General features: G+C 41.6%; 1 protein-coding gene across 5 annotated transcripts in view; it reads right to left on the bottom strand.

The window, feature by feature from the left end:
• Positions 1-3,697, bottom strand: part of mvb12bb (multivesicular body subunit 12Bb) — a 31,979-nt gene extending 28,282 nt beyond the window's left edge. For all 5 annotated transcript variants that reach the window (XM_056418179.1, XM_056418180.1, XM_056418181.1 and 2 more), the window contains exons 1-2: positions 3,624-3,697; positions 2,015-2,114 (exon numbers count right to left, since the gene is read on the bottom strand). In XM_056418179.1, coding sequence (XP_056274154.1) covers positions 2,015-2,107 — 93 coding nt within the window. In that variant the 5' untranslated portion in view covers positions 2,108-2,114; positions 3,624-3,697. The remainder of the gene's footprint in view (positions 1-2,014; positions 2,115-3,623) is intronic.
• Positions 3,698-27,352: the final 23,655 nt, after the last annotated feature.

Below are 27,352 nucleotides of genomic sequence, written 5' to 3'. Positions count from 1 at the left end.
CTGGTGCTCCGGCAAAGCTCCCGATCCCAGTGGAACAGCGTTTGATCTGGGCCTCGCTCATGTTGGAACAACCTGCTCAAGTTCAGAGATGTGAGCGCTTCGTCTCAGAGAGCAAAAGAGTTAATCAGGCCTTTGATCTGCTGTATAAGAAGTATGGTAAGTATGGTGAGCAGTGAGTATTCGGGAGGATTTCTAAAAGAAGTCTAGTGTGAATGGTTAGAAAAGAAATTCAATACAGCATAATACCCTGAGACTTCCCAGTGCCGCATTAGCACACGGTTGCCAAGCGATGATATTTGTGTTAGTACTTCAAGCCTGCGGACAAAAGGCCACATTGCCAAGTTATGAATATGTTCTTGAAGATAAGACACATGCGTTTGAAATGGTGCTTCTGAAAGGCCTTTAATTAAATTATGGAGGCTAATTTGTACTTTATTTAGAGGTGTGATTTTGATATGTTATAACCTTGAAGGATGTTCTAGTGATTCAAAACAGAAACTTGTTAAAACGTTGCACGTCTTTGTGTTTGTGCCAGCTTGCTTTCAACGCCAAATCATAACCCCAAATACCTATTGCACCCAAAGTTTTTCGAGATACAGAAGACACAAAGATAACGTGTAACATCTTCTCTCCAATACATGAGTTCAAACTATTTACACACTTGTAATCACTGCTGTACTGCCTGGGGCTTAACACAAAAAAGTATTTGCAACTTACTGAGTTTCTCTCACAGAGCTGAACCCGTGTCAGTGACTCGCTTTAAGCCCCACGGAAGATGCACAGTATTTGCTTATCAGCTGAAATGTATCGGCGCAGTGGCGCAGCAGAGGAGGAAGTCTGATGGGGTTTCTCTGTGTTTGTCACGACCGTGCGGTGAGAACGCCGCTTCCCTGCCAGTGGCTGCGTTCTGATGCCAGCCCACTATCATCTGCCAGAGATTAGAACACGCTGGGTGTGTAGGGTGGAGCAGGAAGAGATCAAAAGAGGAGGAAGAGGGGAGGTTTGGGGGTGAAAGCAAGAAGAAGAAGAAGTCTGAATAGGAAGCGAGAGAGAGGAAGAAAGATGTGCCCTTGAGCTCATTTTGTGCTTTGTTCAACTTACTCTCTTCTCTTTTTTTACCCTCTCCAACTGTTTCACAACCAAGAAAGGTGCATGTGATCCAACCAGTCCTACACTACATCCCTACACATTCCTATTGTTGGTAAAGTTGTTGTGGTACTTCGATTTAGAGAAAACATGGGCTAAATGTAGATGACTCGCCGTCGGCATCAACCAAACATCGTTAAAGCTCTGCCTCTGGTGTCTGGTACCAGTGGCAAGCAGCAACAATGTCAGGAAGGGAATCTTCCTAATCATCAAAGTAAACTTGATGAATAAGTAATATAACGGCTATAAAAAAAACACACACAGGAAGGCTGCCAATATCCTGGCTGTAAGTTATGCTATAAAGGCAGTTACAACAATTACTTGTTCACCAACAGCAGTGAGCAAAACCAAAATAAAGGATTATAATTCAGGACAGACTTTTGATCGGTGACATTTTTGATGCCTGATAAGGCAAAACATTTCTAATAATAATAATCATAATATATATTGTTCTTATTCTTTTATTTCACCTGCTGTTTTTACATTGAAGATGCAAACAACTTTCCAGGCTTTTCACGCATATTAAATCAAACTGTGTGTTTTAACCCTTGTGTTGCCTTCGGGTCAATTTGACCCGATTCAATGTTTAACCCTCCTGTTACCTTTATATTTACTAACATATTTTACCCTTGAGGTCAATATGACCCCAGCTATTAAAATCTCCAGAAAATTATTAGAATTAATATTGTTTTCCAAGTTTAAGTGTGAGGTACTTTATGTTTGTTTGTTGACTCCCGAAAGAACACCGACATTAAACATTGAATCGGGTCAAATTGACCCGAAGGCGACAGGAGGGTTAAATATTGAATCGGGTCAAAATGACCCGAAGGCAACACAAGGGTTAAGACACTTTAAAATGAATACTCACAACATAGTAACCATCAGGGGCCTTGTGGAGTGAAGCGATTACTCCAACCTCAGAGACGGGGTCTGCTGGCAGCTGGTTGCTCACTTCCGACATGGCAATGCTGCGTTAGAAAAACAGAAGAGCTTTATCATGTCTTTTGCATTTCACCAGAGGAAACGTACAACAATGATCCACCCTTTTTTCCTCGAGCTGCATACAATTCAATGCATATAAATATTTGGAGAATTGTGATAAAGATACAAACCGGTACTTTGACACATACGGTCCAGTTAAAAAAAAGGGAGCAATTTAAATGAAATGAGGCAATATGCTAAATGCAGCTCGTGAAATCTAAATACGGATTTCCCCCTCCAGGGTCATTAAATGGAGAATGTTGTTCTTAGCTGAAATTACCACATTATTGACTTCTTGATGAGGCTTATTAGGATCTAGAAGAAAAAGTGCCCCCTTAATCCAGGACCAAATGACAAGTGAGACCAATGACAAAACAGCATTTGGACACCACCCAATGACTTCACCAAATCACAAATTAGGTGGAGTGATCACATATTTTCAAGGAAGTCCCAATCAATCGCTATCTATTTCTGTCCAAGGGAATTTTTCCCTAATGGGTATGCAAGCCTTTTTACGGGGTAAGTGGCTTTGCAATGGTTCCCTTATGCAATTTTATTAGATTAACTTTAAAGCATTCTTGTACTAACTGACAAAGTTGCTGCATTCAATCTTGATGTTTACAGAATCTATCGCAATTAAACTGATCCAATTAGGGGATTTACTCCAGAAACAGCTGTCTCTTTAACAAATGTTAGATAGCCGTACTTATTCAAATGAAACAGGATAGCAAATTAGCTAATAGAATGAAGGATCTCTTTGTAACATGAATGTGTTCAAAATTAACTTTGTTTTCCAGCACAACATCAAGGCTTAAAGACTCAGCCAAGCTTAACCAAAAAAATCCATCCAAACTTATTTCCTGCTCCAAATTAAAACTGTGTGTGTCCACATGTGTCTGTAATATTCAATGCTGGGTTCATGATGACTATAGTAAACGTAAACACCGAGAACATTATGAATGTTTGCCCTTTTCTATGATGTCAACTGTGAGGTTTGTTTAGTCTTACTAATTATAGAGTTAAATAACTTGCAAAATATGTACCTGAGAATATTTTGCATAATGTCGAAGTGGTCTAATTGTGAGCAGCACCTCAGTGTTGAAAACATTTAATGATATGGTGAAAGTGTGAGAGTAATATATCTTTTGCGAGTATTGAATCTTCATATTGTCACAACATGTACAAGTTTACCAAGTAGCTAACATTTACTATTGCTATGTAATGCACATACTGGCATAAATAACACTGAGTTTGCTGTGATTACTATCTCATTATGTGTGTATATATATATATATTGTTAGATGATGAACTCATGTAAAAATGTTCCTTATCCTTAGCTGATGGTATTCATTAATACGCAGAACGTTCCTCGTTTCATCGTGGTGAGGTCAATGTGAAGACTAACGGCAGCTACAACCGTGTATTTTACTTCAACGTAATTATTATTAATAATATTATTGAGTATATACATGAATAGTAATTGCTGCAAGCCAAACCTGAAATTGTCTGAGCCGTTCGGGAATGAAACTAAAATCCAAAACAGTGTGTCGCTTGTCTGTTGTGTATCTGCAGAAAGGTGGGCCGTCTTCGGACTTTGACCCGCACCGACCTGCCGGAAGTAAACACTTCCTGATATCACTGATAACAACAAATACTCCACCGTTACTAGGTAGAATCTTCTTTTGGCTTTTTTTTCTGAGGTAAAAACAAGTATACATAATTAAAAAATATATATAAAGAATCATAGCAATTTTTTCTTCTATTTACTAATTTCATTGGACACATTTTTACTCTAAAAAAAGAGTAATTGGAGAGTAATTTGAATTTATCCGAACCGAGGGAACAGCTTTAAACTGGCTCGTTGCATGAAAAAATGTTGTATTATTATTCATGCTTAAAGCTTAAATAAATTGTTAAACATCACAACCCACTGCTCAGTCAGTGAGTGCAGCACAGAAGCACTGGATTCTTGAGATTACATTAAACAGAGAACATCATATGAGAACTATGTGAATGCTAAATGTGCCAATTTATGTTGTACAACTGAATCGTCTCAACAGAGAATAAAGACCTGGGCCAACAACGCCACATTGACTCGTGGGTGTATTTCTTTGCAATAACTTTTGAGATCCAATTTGCATATGGTAACTAAATTATGGTTGTGCTACACTAAATGAATACCATTACGTGGATGTATCTGCAGGTCACGCCTTCTGACAGTTGGTTGTCTCTATGATCATCACATGGCATTACTGTAATCGGATAAAAGTAAGATAAAGATAAATGTGTTAGCCTCGCTGTAACATTAGGATGTACATCTCCCAGAGTACGGAGTCTGAAAGCCTCTTTGTCCAAAACACTGAGGGGCGACAGATGCTTTCACATCGCCAAGTGTATTATTTCTCCCCCCATCATGCCATTCAAATACATTATTTAATTGTGCAACTATTATCCTAATTTATTCAAATCAAAGACTTGTTGCTCTGTTTTGTGACATGGTGCCAGATGCCAATATGGTGTCTTCATTGGGGCCACACACTGTGAAATGTATTTATGGGCTTACATGGCTGCACATGGTGGGCTCAGTTTTCTATTGTTCCATTTTCACAACGCTTCTATTAATTGAAGAGGAGACACTCAGAAGGAAATTGCCAACTCATGACCAGCATCTTGCACCACCTCCTCACTTATTGTGAATGTTAATTAAAGAGGCAACATTTTGCCTCTGTTTGTTGACAAGTGTTAGTTTCTAAATTTAATTGAAGGCTTTTCATCAGACAAACATGGCATGGCCATCTTTCAAAGTCTTTGTATACGCTTTATTTTACATTCTGAATATGGATCTCTCACCACTCCAGTTGGCTATATTTCGGTACAATTCAAAAATAACATTATGATTATATTTTGCACAACCTCCTTTATTCCACTCACTTAGTAGCTTATATTGGCAAATACTTTCTTGAAAAGAGAAGAGCAACACCACTCTTAAGTCTGTACCTTAGAGCCACTGCCGGTTAGCTTAGCACAAACACAGGAAGCCTGGCTCAGTCCAAATATAACAAAGTCTTACAGCTGGTCTCAAGCGTTCTAATTAAAATGGTATATAGCATTTTACAAGGGTTATGTGCCATTCTTGTCCGGGCGCAATAACATCCTGTTCCACAACTGTGAGGCAATCTCACAGCGACAACATTGTTTGCCAGAATTTAACAATAAAACCTGTTTTTTATTAAGCTTTAGGGGTGCCTGTAGGTGAATTGTGTTACATTTGAACAGAGCCAGGCTAGCTGTTTCCATCCGTTTGCAGTCTTTATGCTAAGCTAAGCTAACCGACATGTTTACTGTCCAGACATGCGAGTGGTATCAATCCTCTCATATAACTAAAAAGAAAAGGTTCCTCTCATCTAATTCTCAGCAAGAAAGTGAATAATCTTATCAAATTGTGTGTTGTAATCAACATTGTAAAAGTATATCAAACCTTTTGTACCAACGTTTCAGTGCCTGAGGTAATAAAGTGAGAATATATTTGGGATATAGGGCTCTCGTATGTCTGCAAAAAGTGGGAACCCATTGGGGATAAGAAGTTCTTCAGCCTTGAGGTGTATGTGTCGTGTCTTTGTGAGTGTGTGTGTATTGTGTGTGCATACATGCACCTTTTGGCTCAACTAAATGTTATCGAAAGTGTTATCTGGCTTGTTGACCCGCTCCAGAATGTCTCCATCACATTGGAGCCTTGAGATCTCCAGGAATGTGTGTTGTTGGTAAGTGTGAGTGAGCCATGAGGCTAGAAGATATAGTGCTACTATATGCATGACATGTATTTATACTACCATATGAGCTCCTGTATGCCAATGAGAAAGTGATGGAGATGGCCTTCGAAAGATGAGAGATGTTAGTTTATGATTATTTTTGTAGCATGGTGGAAGATCATTTCCTTCCATAATAGACTTAATTCGTAAGATGTAACACCCCCCATGAGCAGAACCCCCCGCCTCACACACACAATCTCACAAACACATGCTTCCATATCAAGGTGTTGACAACCTCCTGAAACAGGGATGCTTATTTTTTGTAGAAATTGAGGCAGCGCTGAAGTTGATAAGATAAAATCTCAGGTGTCAGTGGGAGAGAAAAAAAGGAGAAAAAAAAAACCCAACACATACTCCGGCTGAGAAGAGGTACACCTGCTAAAGTAATGGTCTAATTATGGAAGAGGTGATGAAACACTTGACGAGAGTCTGGAGATATCAGCAACACATGCTAACTGTGAAAGCCATCAGCAATTACAGTGTTTTAATGTGTGGCACATCGCATGCTGAGGATTGTGGGGTAAGATGAATGATGTCTGTGGCAGATTTCTGTGGGGGATCAGCCATCGTAGGATGCTTGGCATTACAGCTGGCATTTTGAAAAGGTTCATTAAAACTGTGATTTCTTTGTTCACGCTTTGTTTCAAATGTGCTTTATTGAACATCTCAGTTCAAGTCGACCCCATAAACACTGGATCATCCTATCATGTACAAAAAAATCAGACACATATTTTGGTGAGTCTTAACAATGTTGAAGTTGTGAGCGGTAATCAGTGGATGACAGAAGAGCCCCTGGACCAAAATTATACCTCAGTGAACAACTTTGCACCCAAATGCGAAGAAGAAAGAAAGAAAAAAACAGCAAAGGTTTCCTTTTTTGTGTAAAGGTCATTCACTGTGTTTTGTAATTTGCTGACACTAGTCTGGGGACTGAAGATGGAGATTTCTGTGTTGCCACCCCGAGAGTAATAATATCCCGATCTCAACTTGGGAAATCTACTGTGCCCCAATGTCCCCGTCACCCGTACAAACCCATTTCAGATATGACCCCCCCCCCCCCCCTTCCTCCTCCTCTTTCTGTCTACACATAAAAATATCCCTGTGTCTCCTGAATAGCTTATAATAACGAGCTTTAAGAAGCCTTCCCTTTGTGCCCCCATAGGATATGGCCCTGCAAGGCTCTATAATATCATGCTTTTTTTTCTAATTAAAGGTCAGTTTGGTCTATTCTCATTGTTGCCGTGGCTAAAAAATCTCCTGAAACATGATGGCTTTGCCAAATGTGATTTAATTTTCCATTTATGCCATCTGTTTTCTTGGTTTAAGCACAGCATTGCACACGTCGAAAATGTAGGAACTGTCAGATTCAGTTTGTAATCCTTGACATTTGTGGAGAAAGCATGGGCTGTATAGGTAGTATAAAACTTTCCCAGATCAAACTGTCTTTATTTGACCTATAGGGTGGATTTTTGAAAGTGGCAGCCAATAGTGTGCACCTAGAGACCTGGCGGAAGTAATATATTTGGTCGTATTTTACATACACTCTTCTCTTACGAGCTTCCACTTTATTGCTCAACTTATCATCATACACACACCCATACATTCATAAGCATCTGCGTATGCACAGCACACGCATACGCATGCATACACACATATACTTTCCTCCGTCTGGTGGGGAGTCTGGACTGCTCCGACTGACTGCGCCTCACTGCCCTTGTGCAGTGGTGTGCCAGTTGTGCCTTCCCCCATCGCTGTGAATGCCACCATCTGGTGTGCCACGTGGACATCATAATCTCCCCTTAATTACATTAGCAGTGCAATCAGTTACTGCATTACAAGGCCGGGCGAAGAGCTTTTAAATCTTGGAGGAAATCATAAATAATTGCACTAAGTACCCAGCGCCAGATGTGCTTGCCAACTTGGCCGGCATGAGATAAATAGTAACCTCAACAACGGTGTTCAATACCGACTCTGCAAACATTTTTGGGGCGGTATGATCCCCTCGTCATTTCCCTTTGGACTGACTTTGTGTGTTAAAGCACACAGAGAGGTCGGAGTCCATCGACTGGACCGTCAACGACCTGTTGCTGGACTATTTCCCCGCTGCAGTGTGACTAATGGCATCTAGTTACAGTTTGTAACAAGGCGTTTCACAGCGCCACCATTCAGTCCATTGCTACACCCTTTAGTCATTGCTCACTCTTTGCAATTAGATGTTTTAGAGGTATCTTGTGCTGCAAATTGAAATCCGTTTTGGATTCTGAATAGTTGGGTTAGGTGTGAGTGCAGGGTAAAAAGTGATTACACTTGATGAGTCGCCATCATGTCTCTCTCCGTGGAGGGGACGTCGCGTTGTGTTGCATGGAACTTTTCACTCATCTTCCTGCCACGTGTCCTCCCTTCCCACGGTGGCTCCCACTCAGCGCCGCCGCTCCCATAACGCGCTGTGCGTAGGGCACCAAGTCCTGAGGGGACACCACTAAAAAAAATCATCTTAGTAATAATAATTACAATGCCGATATTATTTCAGTATAGAAATATTAGGCACCTTTTAGGCATGTATATCACAAAACAGGCAGAACAAGAGATATATTTAATCCCCCCCCCGTCGCTCGCCGTGGGTCCCTTTCCTATCTCAGGGGGGGCATCATGAAGGAGTTATGCTTCGGGCACCAACATGGGTAGCGGCAGCACTGCTCCCACTGACGCCCTTCCTCTTACCCACTGGCTCTATGGACACACCAGCACTCAGCTAAGATATAAACAAACTCCAATCTTAAATCAACTAGGAGGCATAAAGAGTCATCTTTCAGATAACACATCTTGACCCGTTAAAGCAGGAGAAGCACAGGTGTAACTAATGACACTAACGAGTGGGCCGGCATAGACAATAGCACAGGACTGGAACTGGCAGAACTACATCGTATGCAGCCATCGTTAATGTTCATGAATACACCTGTGCTACACCTGACATGTCACAAATATCTGCAGTGAGAAAGTCTATTGTAATTTACATTGCAGAATGATGAAGGAAAAAAAACACAGATTTGCTACTGCAATGGAGAAATGTTTTTAGATATCTGCAAAGAGCCTTGAACAACTTCCCTATGCTCAGGACAGTGTGGAAACATCACCTTTTCAACTGTCCTTTACTAACTGCACTGGCCACGCCTTTTCTTCAGGATAAACATTCATATACCTGCAATTTAGGGTTTGCACATATTTTTATGTAGGTGCTCATAAAGAGCAAATGTTTCCTCTTAATTAAACTATTCTGATGATAAAGGTAGAAATGTTTCCCCAGAAAGTGAAAGTGAATAGATTTAATCTTGAGAAAGAATTAACAGGCTTGTACAAAGCACACTCTTTATCTTCAGTGTGCCATCAGTGGAGTATTGTAACCTTGATAATGGGATACTGCAATGATCCTGACGAGATGACACGTAGACGTGGTTAATTGTTAGCTTCTACCTTTGTCTTTTTTTCAAAGAACACCATTTATGTCAATGTAGTTGGCAGCATTTGCTGACAGGATTTAACTCAGAAGGTTTTATGCTCACCCGAGTCTGGGAAGTGCTCCAAAGAATACAAATGTGCCTTTTACTTCTCGAGCTCTCGATGCCAGAAATAACAAATCCCAACATTCAGTCGGGAAAATGCAGGTAAAAATAATGTCTTTACATTTCTTTAAAATGTGTTTAACAGTCTTGAGTTACACAGATAGACAAAAACAGATGCTGTTGTAGAATCGGATCCATGACCCTCTTCTCATAATCCATTCTAAGATTATTATCGAATGACAATAATCCTAAATCCATACTGAAATGCATCCTTTGTATGTATCAGTATGCTGATATTTGTCGATGTGTTCAATTGGCCAATGTGTACAAGGTAGTTTTTCTTTTAATTGAAGTAAATGGTGGAGATGTTCTCATCCTCAAACCGTGTTCACGATGTGGATAAATATTGACAACATAAAAGACGTTAATCTATAAAATGATCTATAAACCTGTGGTCCACATTTGTGTTTTCTGGAAATCCGGGTTAAAAGAACACCTAAAGTATTCAACACCCAGATACCCTCACTGTGTAAATAAGATACACACACTCAAAACAAGCCAGAGTGGAGATATTGATATTAACATGTACAATGCCCATTTCAATTTGATCACAATCTGGCCTTCAAAGTGTTATTTAAATGAACCGGTGTCTTTTCAACTAAACAACGTGAGGGGGGAAAAACACAGCAGAGTGAAGAAAGAGAATTACAGATATTGACTAAATACGTCTTATCATTTATCATAATTTCTCCATCCACTTTGTCACGGCTTCAGCATTTAAGGAAGATAGATGATACAAGATGTTGTCCTCTCTTTCATACTTTCCGTGCTCTGGGAAGTGTGTCCAATATGGACTTACTTTACCTCTTTGCAATTCAGTTGGCATGCGTTTGTCACCATCTCCACACGCCGTGTATTTCTTGCATGTTTTCCAACTAGCTGTGTTGTGGGACATCTGGCATTTTGACCTTTAACCTATATGATAAAGGATGCATTTCACCAGCAGCAATATATCTTACTAATAACAAATATTTAGAGGGCAGCGTGTCAAATTACGACACAGGCGTTTTAGTTGACTAAGCGCTTGATATATGTTATTCAGGGAGTTTTGAACAATGTCAGTGTCGTGTCATTAAGGAGCAAGGTGTGGCATTCGCTCCTCCTCGTCCCGGTGGGCTTTATGCTGAGGTGGTCGACTCGGCAAGGGCGACCATTAATATCTCGGAGAGAATATTCCCATGGCGAGGTGGCTGGTTGGAGAAGGTCCTGCTCCGGAGCAGACACCGACAACACCAAAGTTCAAACAAAGTGCTGAGCGTGAGCCCGACTGCGAGCTGCCATCTGCTCCCCTGCTAACGAATGCAAAATATCCACCATGGACAAATCTCCGGGAGGGATGTGATCTACTGTCCAATTTTCTTCCAAGAAGGAGCTTCTTCCATCCAAAATTAATCATCTCGCACATTCAGCATCAGACGTCAAAAAAACCGGGGCCACGGAGAGTTATTAGTTTAATAAGATGTAGTGATAGGCTTTAGCGATCACAAAAGTGTACTTCCTGTTCTTGATAGACCGATTTTCACATCTATTGTACACACAGGACTGTCACTCAAATCTCTTATGTATTTGAATGTGTTGTTTGCCCTGGTGTGGTGATTTAGAGGGAACATTTGATCAGAGCTCGCCAAGCAAGCCCGGTCCACCAGGGAGCCAGGCATTTTATAAGGGTATAAATAATCAATGACACTGCATCTGTAATGGCCTGTAATGCAGTTTGTTAACCCCCTGCTGCATCTGCCCCCACCAACCCAGAGTGGTGCGTTTGTTGCTCACACAATAGGAACGGATTGCCGCCGCTAATTGACGAGGCAGGGGAATCTCTCTCTCGCCGTCTGTCCGTCTCTTCGCGTTACTCTCACCGCCCACCACTCCTCCGACATCAGGGAGAGAGAGATACCTTCTTGTTTTGTCGAACATCTCGCGCTGTGAGCCACGTGTGAGTTCCATACACACGTGTGTACGCGCAGCGGACGAATGGAAAAGGTAATTAAGTCTGTATTAACGTGTGCATGCATGACAGTCCGATTGAGTTCCTCTGATTTCTATTGTGTCATTTCAGCTGTTGCTTTTTATGAGCATTAATCTGAGATCAACTTTTATTGATTAATGAAATACACCAAACCCACATGAGGCTTAAAGCATCTGCCAAAAAGTGTAATGATGTGACCGGAAAGGCCATAAAAAACGAGTACATATGTAATCCTCCATAATTGATTGCATCTAGTGACTGTTTCTAAAAGACAAAGAGGAGCCCTGTACTATATGCTGATATTCAAAGTCATGCACACTTTACCGTCACCGTTACATCCATGTCTCATATTTCACATTTCCAGAGATGAAAAATAAATAAATAAAAAACAACAAGTTAACTCTTCCCTCCTCCCCCATAACACACGCGTATACACCCACTGCCGAACGCGATACATCTTTTGAGTTTCATCCCTCCTCCCCGATCTCACCCATGAGCCTCTGATTTCCATTATTATTAATATCTGCCTGTTTAATTTTCAGCTCAGTCATAATGTGTCGGCCTAAACTACAAGAGACAATCCCTTATTGATTACTTTCCCAGCAGCCCCGGCGCATGCCCCAGCTGATCACGCCTCTCATGCACAGACATCTCATGCATTTCAGATAATAAGCTGCTGCTCTGGAGTTGAAACAAATTGGATGTGCAGTCAGTCACTGTCCAAGTGAATCATGTTGCAGTCTGTCAGTGGACTAGGCTTGGATTATCATCTTACCCAAGCGAGGCAAAAAAAGGGAGAACAAATGCCACGAGCACCTGCCACGACGACAGGGTGCGATATGTGAGCATGACTCCTGCGTTGTTTCAGAGCTGTATATCGGGACTGTTGATCCCTTTGCATGCTGTTGGATCTCATGTACATTCATAATCACAAAGTTGTGCACTAACATGAAGGAACATTCACACTTTTCTGCGTCTTTATGTGTAAAGTAGTATTGGAAAAAAGTACATTTTCAATCCTCCTATTTTTGAGTGTTTAAAATAAAGTGCAACTGCTCTTTTTCTTTGAGAAAGCTCGACTCTTCAACCAATCACAGTTTCCCTCAATTTTCTTGCTAGATTTATGCTTTTAGGTGAGCAAAGTACCGGCTTTCAGCGGTTGGCCTTTAGAAAAGTTCCCATGAGAAAGACATGAACAAGTCATTAGTCCTCTAAATCGATGAGGGGTAAAGGCCTTATTAGAAGCAAACTTTTGTTTACATGACAATTTAATTCAATAGGAGAAAGTCTTGACACAAACAGAAGGATCAGCTATGAAATATGTTGTTTGTGCACCATATTCTCAGACCTGTCAACAGCTCTCTATAGCATGACAGCATTTGTGCACTTACAGTAATATATGAACACCAGGCTCCACGCACATGTTACACGGACAAGACGTACACTGTGCCAGAAAACATTTCCAACAGCAAACAATGCCGCCATTGTTCTTACTTTGCTTTTGGATTCTGCAACGGGAAGCAAATAAAGCATCCTGTCACCCTGGACCTGGCTCCGTTTCATATGCAGTGCACTTTCGCATTTTAAAAAAATCAAAAAAGGGAAGTTTTTTTTGGAGTTTCACAGGAAGACATGATTAATAATACATCAGGATTATAGAGCACAGACTGTGCTGCACTGACTTTAATAAGTCCACGGAGGGAAAACAAACCGAGACCATGAAAACAACCACACTTGCTGAAAAACATCGGCATTTAAAGACCAATACATCTTCATTTTCCCTCTCAATGAAGTATCAGCGGCTCATGATTGAAATATGCCTAAATGTACTGTAAATAATAGCAAACATACATGGCAGATTTTTCACAACTTTTAGGAAATAATGTTTTTTATTTGCAAAGTACACCTGAGCTGCTGTGGTGTTCTGTGAAAACCCTGAGAAGTAGAATAATTGGCACCCTAGTGTAGGGCTCCCTCTGTTTGGTGCCAGCTGTTTAAAATATGGATGATATTGTTTTCATTGCTGGGCTTTTATTGAGTTCCACTTGGTCCGCGCAGTATAATCCTCTGACTCTGACCTTTTCTGCCATGTGGGAAAAGTAAATAAACAAGGCACTGATGTATTTCCTGGGTTACCAGAGGAGCTGAGCAGCGGCTTTCCAGTTGATGGTATTCAGGTGTCTGGATTCAGAAATCTGTCCGTGGCCGTCGAAGCAAGAGTGGCGCGAGGCCTTTTTTCTGTGCAACAGGAAGAGAATAATGTATGATGGGGAGTAAAAGAAACATTTATTGACAACTGTGATTGGTGTCGAGCGTCTGCTCTCTATCGGCATCCTCCTCTTGTTAGCAAAGCCAGAGGCTGTTGACCATGAGATGTTTTTAGTCCCAGCATTCTTTAAAAATTTAGCACCGCGTGGAGGTCACACTAAAATACAGAAAAAACAAGTTAAAGTGTATTTTAAAAACACATCTTTGATACACTGATGTGAATTATAATCACACACACATATCTCAAGTCCACAAAGCAAGACACTTCCAGCAAGGAGTCAGTCCGGCACCAGTTGTCTGAAACGGGAGATGTTGCTCCATCTTCAGAAACGTCATGTCCTGCACCGCGGCTGTACGCTACGTGGGTATCACACTAATCCCAGGCTCACCGCATTATTCCCCTCATGACCATCCATTGTTAACTCTTGCATAAATACATAGATAAGAAAATGATTAAATTTAAGTCAAGTCTTTCTCGGTCTACACTGTCACCTTAAATCATGCATAAATGTGATAATTACCCACACTAGGCCAAAAGGGCCCATCACTGCCACTTTAAATCCAATAAACGACACAACCTGATCACTATAATTGACCATCTATCAGGGTCATAGAGGAGTCCAATGTTGTTAACCACCGCTTATAATCCCTCTTGATCATTGCTAATTACAGAAAGTGGGAGAAACCAATATTCCAGATACCCAGAGAGCAGCTGCCAACTATTTCCGGGAGGCAGGAAGAGATGTTTTAATATCAGTTAGTTTGACAAATTAATTGATTTCAGATAGATTACAACTTTAAAGGCCCTGAACACTTATTTTCTCAATCAGTTTCCTAATCGTCTTTTTGGGTTCCTAAATATACTTTAAAATCGTCAGCCAAGTTGTTTTTTATTTAACAAGAGATTTTATTATTCTTTTGCTTTGTGCAGTTTGAAGTGGGCGGGGCTCAGTTAGAAAAAAGTAATGTCATTTCCATCTGGAGATTAACTGACTTTTTGACTCTTAAAACTATTAATGACAAAGTTATATTTGATTGTTACTTATTTAGTCAGAATTATTAAATATCATCGACAAATTCTTCAAGTCAAGGGGCTTTAAAGAGTATTATATTGTTCGCTGACCTGTCAGCGCCAGTGTGCTTGGAATATATTTGATTGAATTTTCTTTAGTTGAGTTTTCTGTGGTAAATGAAAAATAATTCAAGCTAAAACAGTATTATAATGTAACACATTTAACTTGGTATTGTACTTAAAGGCGTGTTAAATAAGAAAAACTTGATTTACTCGGGGGGGAGAATGGCCGTCTGGTCGTGAATTTCATTTAGCTCTGGAGCGCTCTCTGAATACGAGGTGTACTTCGCAGTCCATTTTTACACAGATGCATGAAGACGACCTCTAATTAGATTTTAAATAAGCCTAGATATGCACATACTATTAAAGCATATTGCTACCTTTTTAACAGTTCCCATTTCAAAATGACGTTGCCTCTGCCAGCTTTTGCACTCCATTTCTTTTAGTCGCGTATTCTCACTGTACGTTCACCGGGGCAACAAGTCATTGAGAAAATGCACCATTTATTGAATTTTTATGGAAAGACCCCTACCCCCTTTCACCACAACACAATTACGTAAAAGCCATGTAGTCCTCGAGTAACCCTTTTTATAGTGAATCATTTATGACTCTGGTTACAGAGGGGATGCCTCTCCTGCCACAAACACCCTAAAACATGTGTGGATGGCATGAGGATGAAATCCACAATGCACTGAAGGGCACAGCTTTCATCAAGACATGCTGTCTTTTCTTCATAAGCACATCATAAAATATTTCATTCCTCTTTTACTGTCGACTTGTTTCATCACAAAGTTGTACATTTTATTTCCGCAAATAGGAATGACACAAGCAAGGCTCATTTGGGTATTTCATAACGCTTCCCCTTGATAGAAAACATGCCGTTCAGATGTGTCGTTTCAGTGAGGGAGCGCATTAGAGGATGGACCGACTAATCGAAGCCAGAAAACGATGCGACAGACGGAGGAATAAAAGAAAAATGAGACGGAAAGATTGAGTGAGTGGTGGAGAGCCTGCTCTAGTCTCTCCTGAGATGAGCATGATGATTGCACCCACATTCCACTGCAGAGTTAAAACCCTCGGAGGCTTTGGGAATGTGAAAACCTACTTCTTCTCTCTTTATAGTACAACACTTAGGCAGCGTACCACTTCTTTTTTTTCCCACCCTGAACATTGCTCACATCACTGTTCCCTGAAGCTTGAAAACACAACATTTCTCAGCCAGCAACTCCCACTGGGACTAAAGCCCAGAGATGGAAATGCAAAGGAAATGTTTTATTGGACAGTTGCAGACAAATAAATCTAAATATGTATTTTGGTCATGTTTGTGTGCCGACTGCATCCGGAGGGAGTTGAAATGATTATATGACATAAATAACAGCGCTGTAGCGTGATATGAGGTCACATGTTTACATACACGGACCTAAGGTCAGGGAAGGAAATAATTCAAACACTATTTCTCCTCTTTTCAAGTGAACATTGTTTTGATAGCACACTGTACATTCATGGTGCTCGGAGCCACGCCTTCCTAGTGTGCATAGACTATTAATGAGAGACGGAACCATGCAGTCAGGTAAAATATACATACTTAAGTGGATAAAAGTCATAGCTGTGTTGAAGCCTGCCAGCGAGTCACAAATCAACCTGTCCAGCATGGTGTGTGTGGGGGGGGGGGGGGGGGGGGTCACCATGGATGAAATGGTTTAGGCTCACTGATCTGCGCGAAGGAAAGTCAATGGGAGGTGTCAATGAGAGGGCAGGCGGGGACTCCTGCAATCACATGTCCTGTGACTGACACGGCCGAACCTGGGGGGCTGCTGAGATGTCGACAAAGTGCAGCCCCCTCCGACGGCCTCAAAGGAGCACAGTGAGTTATGGCCAAAGACTGTAGGTCATGTGACCCGCGCTGCATCTCTTTGACTCCGTGGTTTTACAGGGCAGTCATATGCTTTCATTTAAATGGTGTGGGGTTTTTTTTGCATGCGGTTTTTCTCAATATTGTGAAATTGTAGAAACCCATTAAGTATAATAAATCCTTAATTATGAGTTAGATGGTAAGAATACATGCCGATGTATTTCCAGTCCTGCTTTTAGATCACTCGCGTCTTAGCGGTCTAGTGTCGATGCTTATTTGTATCGGCATATCCATTCTGATTGATGATCTACTTCCTCCCACTTTTTGGTGAAGTTGATGGAAAATGTCCTCTTTGTTCTTATTTTTATCTCTTAGAAATGCTCAACAAGGATCTTATTTTTCAATAGAAAATGTCCATAATTATGCTCAACGTGATAGTTATATTTTGTAAACATGCTGGTGCAGCATTGTTAAATACCCTATATCATTATAAGGAACAGATTCAGGCTATTATTGTACATGCATATTATAGATACACTTATACTCTAGATAGCTGTTCAACAATATTGTCACAGGTTTTAATTGAACACGTTTATTTGATGTACCTAATTTTCAAATAAAATATAAATATTTGTATAATATTTCTATGTTCCTGCTTCCCAAGATTCCAGTGCAATAACAAGGAATACAAACCGGAGCACTCTAACTTCCCTGCGTCTTTAAAGGTAGAGAAAACTTGGGGAAATAAAAGTGGCGGCCTATGGCAAACTGCACTTCAGAGAATTCAGCCCCCTTTTTTCTTCCTGCCACATGTGACAAGTGAGCCATGCAGCTTTGCAGAATTATATAGCTGTGTGTCTAATTATTTCTTTTCAAGTCCATACAATAAAAGACTGCATGCTTTTCTCGTTCCTGGGTGAGGACAGAAGAAGGAGTGCCCTCCAAAATATTCTCTCTCATGCCTCTGACATGCACATCTGTCTGCACGTCAGCGTGGAAACTTTCTTCGACGTCTTTGGTTTTAATGAAAGGGATCCGGGAGCTACAAATGCAATCGGTGCTGCGATGACACATTTCAATACCATTGTGCAAATAGAATTTCTTTTAATCTTTACTATTCACCGCTTCATAGTTCAAACTACAGCGAGGACGTAAGACAATTGCCCTTCAAAACAAGTCGTACCACACCAACTATTGTGATAAAGGTGCGTTCCACAGACACACATGCAGAACAATGGGCAACGCTGCAACATTGTATGTGTAATGTTGAAAATGTTTGCTTTAAATTCTTCCTTTTTGATATTTCACACAAGTTAAATGCTGGATGTTTTTTTTGTTCTGAAATGAACTAATTCTCCGGTATTTCTTACAATGAAAGATGGCTGTTAGGAAATGCTTCTGCTGCAGTGCGGTCACAAGGGGGTAGCATTGACACAGTTGTTTAAGCCCAGCAGCGGGACAAACTGCCTTTGATGTAATTGAGGTCTTAGACCTCTTAGAAAAGCATATATTGGTTTGTATGTGGAAATGTTCAAGGAACAATGGATTTCCATAAGTGGATGTAAAATCGTATTTGGAGCATCCCCGGCATGCTAACCGCTCTCTAAACAATAAGAAAAAGGACTCCTTCCGGATGGGACGGGTAATTCCAAGGCACTTACAGGCTGGAAATGTAATGGAATGCAGCATTAGGATTAAATGTGTGACTAAAAGATACAGACTTGACTAGTTTTGGGCCCTTTCATGGGCGATTCATTCAAATAAATGTGGAGATGTTCTCAGCTCTGAACAGCAGCACTATGCGTCCTCATAGAAGTCAGCCAGCAGCATAAAGCACATCCTCCTTTTGTCTCTCTTTTAGTGAATTTTAGTGGAAGTAGATTTCTTTTGACCATTGTTTAGATTTTCAAATTTAATAATTTCTTCTTTCAGCCTTAAAAAAATAAAATCTGGAGAATTATGACCTCCAACCTCTATATATTAAGTTGTTAATTATCAATCATTCCATGGCCACACATGTATTCCCCTAACTAACATTTTGTGTCCATCCATCTTATCATCCAATGTAATACTTAAGAGTACAAGTCTGGCAGGGACTCATAAATAAAGGTTACCTATTTACATATTCAGTTTATCATGAATATTGCATACTCTGTACATAAAAATTCAAATGCAGTGTTTATGAAATATGATCATGCAGCAAATGTGGGAAGACACAGAGCACAGCCCATTCATACACAGAGGGGATTTAGAGTCGCCTTCTGTCATTAATAAATAACTAAATTAACTCCTGCTTAAATACTTTTTGTTTTTCTCTCTGCTTATTTAGAAAATGATGTATTATTATTAGTAATTTAAAATATATATATATATATATATATGTAATTATTTTTAAAATACCAGACCAAATTTGATAATTGACTATTTAATCAACGTTTAAAATTGATTTATATCCCATTAAGTGAGTGACATATTCAAACTCACCTACGCAGTAATTCAGCATAAAAATAATGAGCTTTATTGACTTAACCCTCAGTATTCATCACGTCTACTAGAAAAAAGTAAAACATCAGGTATCAGGTATTGAGAAGTACATCAAGTGAACACATTCACAATATTTGGGTATCATAGTTTCATTTTTTATCCTGGGGATGTTTGGAAGAGTGACTGCACATGTATGGACTGATCCATGCTGATGCACCGTCATATAATATGCATGTATATAAAGTAAAAATGGATAATAGAACAATTTTAACCGCTGCAGCAACACATATACGCATTCACGTCCGCATGGACTCAAGAAGAGCTGCTTGGTTTGTCCTTAAAACAGCTGAGGGGAATAATGGCATGCAGAAGCAAACACTGTGCAGCAAGTGTCTCCTCTCCTCTCATGAACTAGTTAACCTGAAAGAATACGATCTACAAATGTGTTTCAGCAAAAGCAAATTACCTGGGTTTTGTGGAGGGGAACTAATCTCTCCAAGCATGACACTGGACAGGAAAGGCCTCTTACTGTTATTATGATGTGTCGGCCCGTGTTAGATGGAGGGCCCTTGATGGCCGCATCAGGAAGGAGCATTGAAGCCCCTCTACCATGACAGCCCTCTGATGGATGTACAGGTGGTGGAGGGGCAGGGGAAGATGGAGGTTAGAGAGCTGGAGACGAGGAGGGGAAGGAGGGCGATATGAGATGTTGTGAGGGTGATATACAATCGTAAATACCTACAAATGCTGCGCATTAGCAGTAGGTGGAGAAGGCGAGATAACATAAGCATGCACGATAAAGCTTTCAATCCGACAGGCCATCTCTGAACCAAAATAAAGGCCCTGTGTGGTGAATTTTCAAATTCTATTACTTGTGACCTGTGATGATTTCTCCTCTGTATGAAAAAGACAACGGATTACAGCCCATTTAAATACAATGGAGTAAATCACAATATGTGTTCATCAAAGTTTGACACATTATGCAATTCTTATTCTTGACATAGGAAACAAAACAATATCGGATGTGAATATGTGGCATAAAGAGAATGGTGGCATTATCTTACCTTTGTTTACTCGATTGTGTTTTCTAACAACCAAACTGTTAACGTGTGGTTCGTACCCCAAAGTAGAGAGTGTTTTTTTCCCCGTTGAACAGCTACATTAGAGATTACAATAGTGAAGGCTGCTTATCCCACAGCAGCCTCACACGATGTAACCCGGTTACCACCGACTCCAAGGGCGCGTCACTTGTCTGCTTCTGTGTCTGCTGGCACATTAGTGGCTTTGTTAGAACATGCTGGTGTGGTAGAAGCGCCGTCGACGGGCACTTGTTGGTGTATCATAATGCTTTTTTTCCCCTGAATCTGAGAATCCTCCCACAGCTGGGGGTGTTTTGCACAGAGTATCCATACTGAAATATTAATAGCCAGTTTTTTCTCCACGTCAGCGGGTTGTAATTTGATTTCTGCTTTTCAGAAATGCAGTTTTGGGCAGCAGATCTCCCCGTTAACATCGGTCCCTTGGTTCCTCCCCGTCTTGCTCTTTTGGGTGTCCTGGGAGACACCGTGTTGGGGAAAGTGTTATGGAGAGAGATGGTGCTCCTGCTTGGCCTGGTAAAGATTGGGGGTGCCGACGCACAGCGGGACAGGTGTTCTGAGCTGCACACGGGGGAGTCGCACCAGGCTGCAGTGCCTGGCCTACATCCATCTCTGTACCTGGGGAGATAAATGGAAAAATGTGACCCAAACAGTCCAACATCACAGCCATGGCAGGAACCTGTTCTAACAATGGCGAGCAGGGAGGGTTCCCCATATCATTACTGAGAAATGAGGCACACTCTGCAATTAATTCTAACCCTAAATGAATGTCTACTGCTTGCAGCATGCCTCTCTGTGGCAATATAAATAGATTAATAGTGCAGAATGGGGAAAATAATCTTATTCGGTACCACGCTGCCCTGATATAAAATGGGCTCGGTTCATTTCTTGATCAACATTTGTTGTCATCTTGCAGACCCGACTTTTTCCAGCCTTTATTGTATAAAATGGTGTGATCTTTCCACTGCCCTTTGTCTTGGAAGAAAAATTAATTCTCATTTGCATTACCACGTCTAAATGTCAGCCCCCGATATTTTGTTAGACATTAGTAAAGCTGGCAGCGAGAGGCGCTGGATAATTGCACTCAGCCTAGCAGAGGGATTTACATAATTTCAGATAGCAATTAAAGAATCCTTGGGAATTTTCGTCCAGGCCTCTCTCCGCAGCTCACTTCTCCAGCAGGACAAAAGAAGCATTCGTTTACATTAAGCTCCATGCTCCTCGCGGTTCATTTGCATGAAATTAAAGGTTTTCATGATCTTGAACAGCGGGGTAACATTTAAAATGCTGTTTTAAAGCCCTCACCTTGGAATAATGAAACGCTTCGGTTTTTTTCGAAGGCAGCGGGAGTTCATTGACTGCCTGTCCACGCTAAAACTTTTTCCATTTGCCATTCACTCGTACGGTATTGTATGATAATGCTTTCAATTAATTAAAAATACTTTTCCAAGGTTCTCTTTGATCTGACCGTGCTTACCCTCCTCCCACCTCACCTCTCACTGAGCCCTTTAAATATGGCACCATGAAAGAAGAATCACATTGCTCCTACGTGGAATAACCACTCAACATTCACCTAATTCTACTTCCTGTCTCTTTGCCACGATAAACCGATGTGGGGACTTTAACCAGAGCTGCGAAGATAAACCTCTCATGTACAGTATCTTTAATTAGGTCCCTGTGGGTCCCGGTGTTATCTGCCATGCTGATTAGAACGAACATTAACTTGCTTTAGCCCTGGATCTGATAACATGCACCGGTGTTTGCTGACAAGAATGCAAAATCCAATTTGACATTTTTTTTTTGCAGACAACATATTCCACTGTTTTTGAGCATATGATGTTTCTTTGAGCTATTAGAAATATGACTTTCATGCAAGCAGCAGGAAAAGCCCCATTGCTTTAAATCCTTCATGCCTTCTTGGTGTGGCCTGGATGACACATTTGATATGGGGAGGATCATCAGGATTAGTTCAACCAAAGCCTCCTCTTGGGAGGTCCGTGGCTCAGTAGTTCAACGTGCATATTAACAACATCCTGAGTTTGCCAGCTCTCACTTCTTGCATTTTATCAGTATACTATCCAATAAAATACCGATAATAAACTCTAATTAAAGAAGAAAAAAAAAGTCTGGATGAATAGTCGGGCTTCGTTGAGACAATAAAGCGTTGTCACAGAGCTCAGAAATAAATGCAAAGCCCCATCTGAACAATACCCTTCACACTTCTTCCTTGATTCCCCATCCGTCCTTAAAGGCATCGCGGAACATGTTCACACGAGTCGTCCCACCGCTGTGAAATAAATTGTGACAGTAACTCAATATGAAGTGAAATAGCTGAGAAAGCCTCGAGTTCACTTGCGCTGACAGTGCTGTTTAATCCCATCTTGTGCCAGGCTGACATTTCCGCTGCCACTAAATATTAAACATGTGTACCCGTTTCATTTGCATCTGGCAATGAGGTGGGGGACGGCGCCCGACTGGTCAAGCCTCGCTCGCGCGCGGTACTGCGTCTTTGCCACCTGCGACGCAGTCGCGTGGACAAGGGTAAACCAACAGGAATATTTAGAGTGGAAAGGGGCCGAGGCAGAATGGAGCAGGGGAAACCAGGGGGGGGGCGGGGCATGAAGATAGAGCACCTTTGTGTGTATGCGTGTGCTCTCCAGAATTCAGAAACCAGTCTGAAATGACCCCGGCTCTCGAAGCAGTGTCTGCGTTGGCTGACATCTCTCCCTGAATCTTTTAAGATGCATCCCTTGCTGCAAAATGCATTAGCGGCGAGAGGAGAAACAGAGGCGCAAGAGGAGGAGAGGGTTAAATGTGATTGCTCCAAAATGTCATCACATCTTCATAATGCAATATATATTCATGATCTGGCAGTCCAGGAGGGCAGGCATCACAGTTGTGTTCTGTAATTCAAATGTTTTATCCCAATTTTGAGTTGCCAAACATTTCTGGGCAGACATTTCAAACCAGGATGTGCATCCTGTTTTAGGTATTATACAACTGGATGGAGTGGTGGCATCTGGGGCCAATGCTGTATGATGTGGGTGTTATTGAAAATACACTGGGATGCTCACAGAGTGGGCCCGCCGTGTCTACCATTAGCCATATAGCGTTGGATGGAAAAAAATGTTAACCTGCCGGGTAGTGAAATGACAGCCACAAAAAAGTACACGGAAATAGAGCAAAGTGGAATCACAAATACTAGAAAATAATGTAAAAAAATAAAATAATAACATGTAAATACTAAAATACAAGTACCTGAAAATGATGTGATTAAGTAGAGTGCTTGAGTAAATGTAGTAACTCACTTTCAACCACTAAAAAATACTGTAGGTATATTAAATACAATATATTTACCTTAACTTTGATGAGATTAGCTTTTTATTGATAGGCCAACTTAATAAAGGCTCATCTTTAGATATTGCATGTGATACAGATTCTGCATTGTACTCCTCAGTGTTTAGAATAGAAAAGCCGGGTCTTCTGGTATTTTTAAATGAAAGCACAATATGCCCTTTTCTCTGTCAGTGTGCCACCATAAGCACTTCGACAAGAAACCAACACCAGTGTGCGGAGACTTTACACATTAAATAAATTTTTATGACTTCTTAGTTCCAGATTTATATTTTCTTGTGTGGAAAGGAGATGTACATCTGTCATTGCCCTGTTCAGCATACCCTTCTGCAACAGTTAAAAGTTTAGAGACGCCACGACTTTCTATGGAGGGCATGTATTACTTTCATATTATGTCTCAAATATGTCACGAGAAATCAAACCTCGATCAAAACTAAAGCCGACTGTCGAGGAGGAACAAGGAAACATCAAAGAGCTTACAGTAGCAAGGCAGAGTGTAACACCCTGTTCTGTTTCTCCTGTGTTCCGTGTCTCCTATGTCTCCTCTGTGTCTTCTCTATCTTAATTGTTTAATTCCCTGCACCTGCCCTCAGCCACTCTTGTCTCGTTACTGTCTGATGTCGTACACCTGTGTTTCCCCCCCTATATATTGTGTCAGTCTTTCTCTTGTCTGCTGTCCGATTGTCGTCTATGGTTCCGTGTCCTTTTCCCGTCGTCCTGTCCGTGTTCCTGATCCTGCCTGCCCTGACCGACGATCCTCTGCCTGCCCCTTTTGGACCTTGTTTATTTTGCAACTGTTTTGCCTCATTAAAGAGTGCTTTTTGTTATTTATATTGCGTCCAGCCTGTCTCTCTGCGCCTGAGCCTCACCCCGTCACAAGGACCTGACACAGAGGTGGTTGACGTGTGGTAGTGTGTGCGTGTGGGGGAAGGGGTTTCCAGCGTCTTGTTAATTCACTTCATAAGAGCTGTTAAGCACATTCAGCAGTCATGGAGAATTGTGTCTGGTCGCGGGCCTCCGGTGGGACTGCGTGTCCTGAGGTTCACTGTTGCTAGCTTGTCATGTCCACGTCAACAGCACTTATCGCCTTTTGTCTGAGTGCCGAGACGTTTCCCAGGCATTTAGCTGCCTGTTTGTCTTCTCTTGATTTCCCCTCCAAATCTGTCACACGTCGTCTTCACCTGACACCTCGCAGAGCGTTCCTCTCTCAAACACTGTCAAAACAGGGAGATCCAACAGGAAGAGATAGCAGCAGGGAGCCACACATTGCCAAACGTTATACAACGCGGCAAATAATGACCCGCGGAGGCGAAAGCGGCCCGCCGTCGTTTACTTCACCAACTCGCCGACTGCTCTCCAAATAAGGAGAAAAAAAATGAACACTTTGTGTTCACAGTTCATTTGGACTCTTGAGTTATGAAGTGCTGCTTTATAAGCTGCTTGCACATTGTACTGTATGTCAATAACACAGAGTCCAGAGATTTCACATCACCAAGACTTTCTATGTCCTTTTATTTCTTGGAGTAAAAGCACTGGCATGAAAACAATGCACTTCACAGTGAAGGTCTGGCGGAGAGTCAAACGCTTCTCGTCGGAGCATTTTTCTTTTCCTTGCCTTTCTTTCCCAGGCGAGAAAGAAAAAAAAAACGTCTATTATTTCAATAAGCTCTTGGTTTTAATACATTATTGATCTCAAGGTTGAACTACAGGCCACTGCATTACCAGGATTCTAAAGCCCATCATGGCATGACACTCATGTACTTGTGAAAAATTCTACCAATTATTAAATCAACCAACAACTACCTCAAACAACAATCAATTGTCACATTGGAAAGCATTTTGTCCAACAATGCTATTGGCTTTGTGGTTAAAAAGAAGAAGTGGGCGTCGGATGTTTAATGACTTCCAAATATTGTTCCCTCTCTCTCTCTCTCTCTTTTTTACAAACACTTATTACTATTCTCTCCGAGAAGGTTTTGCTCTAAAGAAAGCCTTCGATGATGTCCGATGCTCCGTGTTAAGTGACCGTGTGCGAATAAGACTAAAGCATTTGCCATTGATTCGCCTTAATGAGCACCGACGGCTCAACGCCACGACGTGCAGCTAAAAGCCTGCATTAAGGGTATGAATTATGATAAGCGCGCCACGAAAACATATATTCACTCGAATTCTGAAAATGCCACAAAGCAAGCTGGGAAGAGAAAGCCATTTCTCGAGCTGCTAAAGTGGGCGGCGGCCAGGGGCTGAGTGCTCGCGGGGTCAAGTGCAAGCCGTGTCTTTGACAGTGGCTGCCTGCCCGCGTTTCCATATCACAACGTTCAATCATGCAGCGCCCTCATGCAGAAACCTTTAACTCAATGCTCAGAAATGCAGGGGAGCAAAGCCTACTGTCTGCTCCCGCACGGGCAACCTCTGTGCTTGTATTCCTTCGTGGTCAGTGGGTATTTGTCATTGTTTTGTTTTTGTGCTTAATGCAAGAAAGATAGTGGTTGTTTTTGTTCTCCTTCTTTTGTTCTTTTTTTTTTTTTTCACATCTGCCGATAAAGGTGCACATTGAAGAAAGTCCTCACCGATGCGATCCACCGAACACGAGGTGGGGGTCTGAAAAACTACAATTAAGGTCACCTTTATTGTCTCCAATCCGGATCGCCAGTGTGACATCTAAATGACATTTTAATGAAAGTTTTAGACAGGTTATTTTGAATAGTTTCCTAAAAGATGCAGAAGGTTGAGCAGTGGCGGATTGCAAGTGTCTTTGGGGGGAACGGGGTGGCTTGACGGGCGCAGGAAATCTGAGCCAAATAAATGAAGCGGCGATGGTAATACAGTGTGTTATAGCGGAGAGTGACAAGCCCGTTCCTCCCATGAAGCAGCTGAGCTGGCATTAAACAGACAAGACATCCCGCTCAGTCAGTTATCGGCCCAGGAATAATGAAGGAGCAGACCAGGACGAGTCACCCTACTCAGCCAAGTGGAGAATTTAATTTCGTGCAGGTTTCTCCGCAGCCATGCATTTCCCCATCGGAGGTCCGCTTGGTGCTCGGGTGAGCGTGGACATCTCGGCGCACCCGACTCGGAGTCTCCCCGGCACTGACGAAGATGTGTGGTGATGGATTTTAGAGTGGCTCGGGGAAGAGGGTGGACTCAAGTTTGGGTCGGGCTGTTAAAGAGGGGAGCGAGCGATGACAAGCTAACTTCAGAGAAAAGTAAAAAAGCGATCAGTCGTGCTGCTCATTTTCCAGAGTATGGGTGCATTATTAAATCAAAGACAGTGAAATGAGAAATGGGTCCTGTCTGACCCCAAGATATGGAAGAGGGGAATAATATCGCCTGTGCTTAATGTTACCCCCGCTCCGCCAACGGCCACGCTACCCGACCACTCAATTTAAACATTACGAACGAACGGCGTACATCAGAAAACATTTAAACAGTTTTGATAAAAAGACATTTATTGAAGATCATTTCCCCCAATGCCTTCTCATTAAATAAAGGTGGTAACCTTTGCACTGGCTTTTGTGGTCACATGATCACGTGTTAATTCTAAAGCGTTAATGGTAAAGCTTCTGGTCAGATGCCCGTGCCCTGCAGTCACGGCACGGACTCTACGTGTATTCTTCTAGAGGTGTACGGTCGAGCAGCCATGGCGTGCACTGACATCTTTTGCTTTTCTTGTGCAGTGAAAATCATTCATTTGGATACG

Source organism: Pseudoliparis swirei, chromosome 7 (assembly GCF_029220125.1).
Source record: "Pseudoliparis swirei isolate HS2019 ecotype Mariana Trench chromosome 7, NWPU_hadal_v1, whole genome shotgun sequence".
NCBI classification, from domain to species: Eukaryota; Metazoa; Chordata; class Actinopteri; order Perciformes; family Liparidae; genus Pseudoliparis; species Pseudoliparis swirei.
This window is presented reverse-complemented; position numbering and strand designations above follow the sequence as displayed.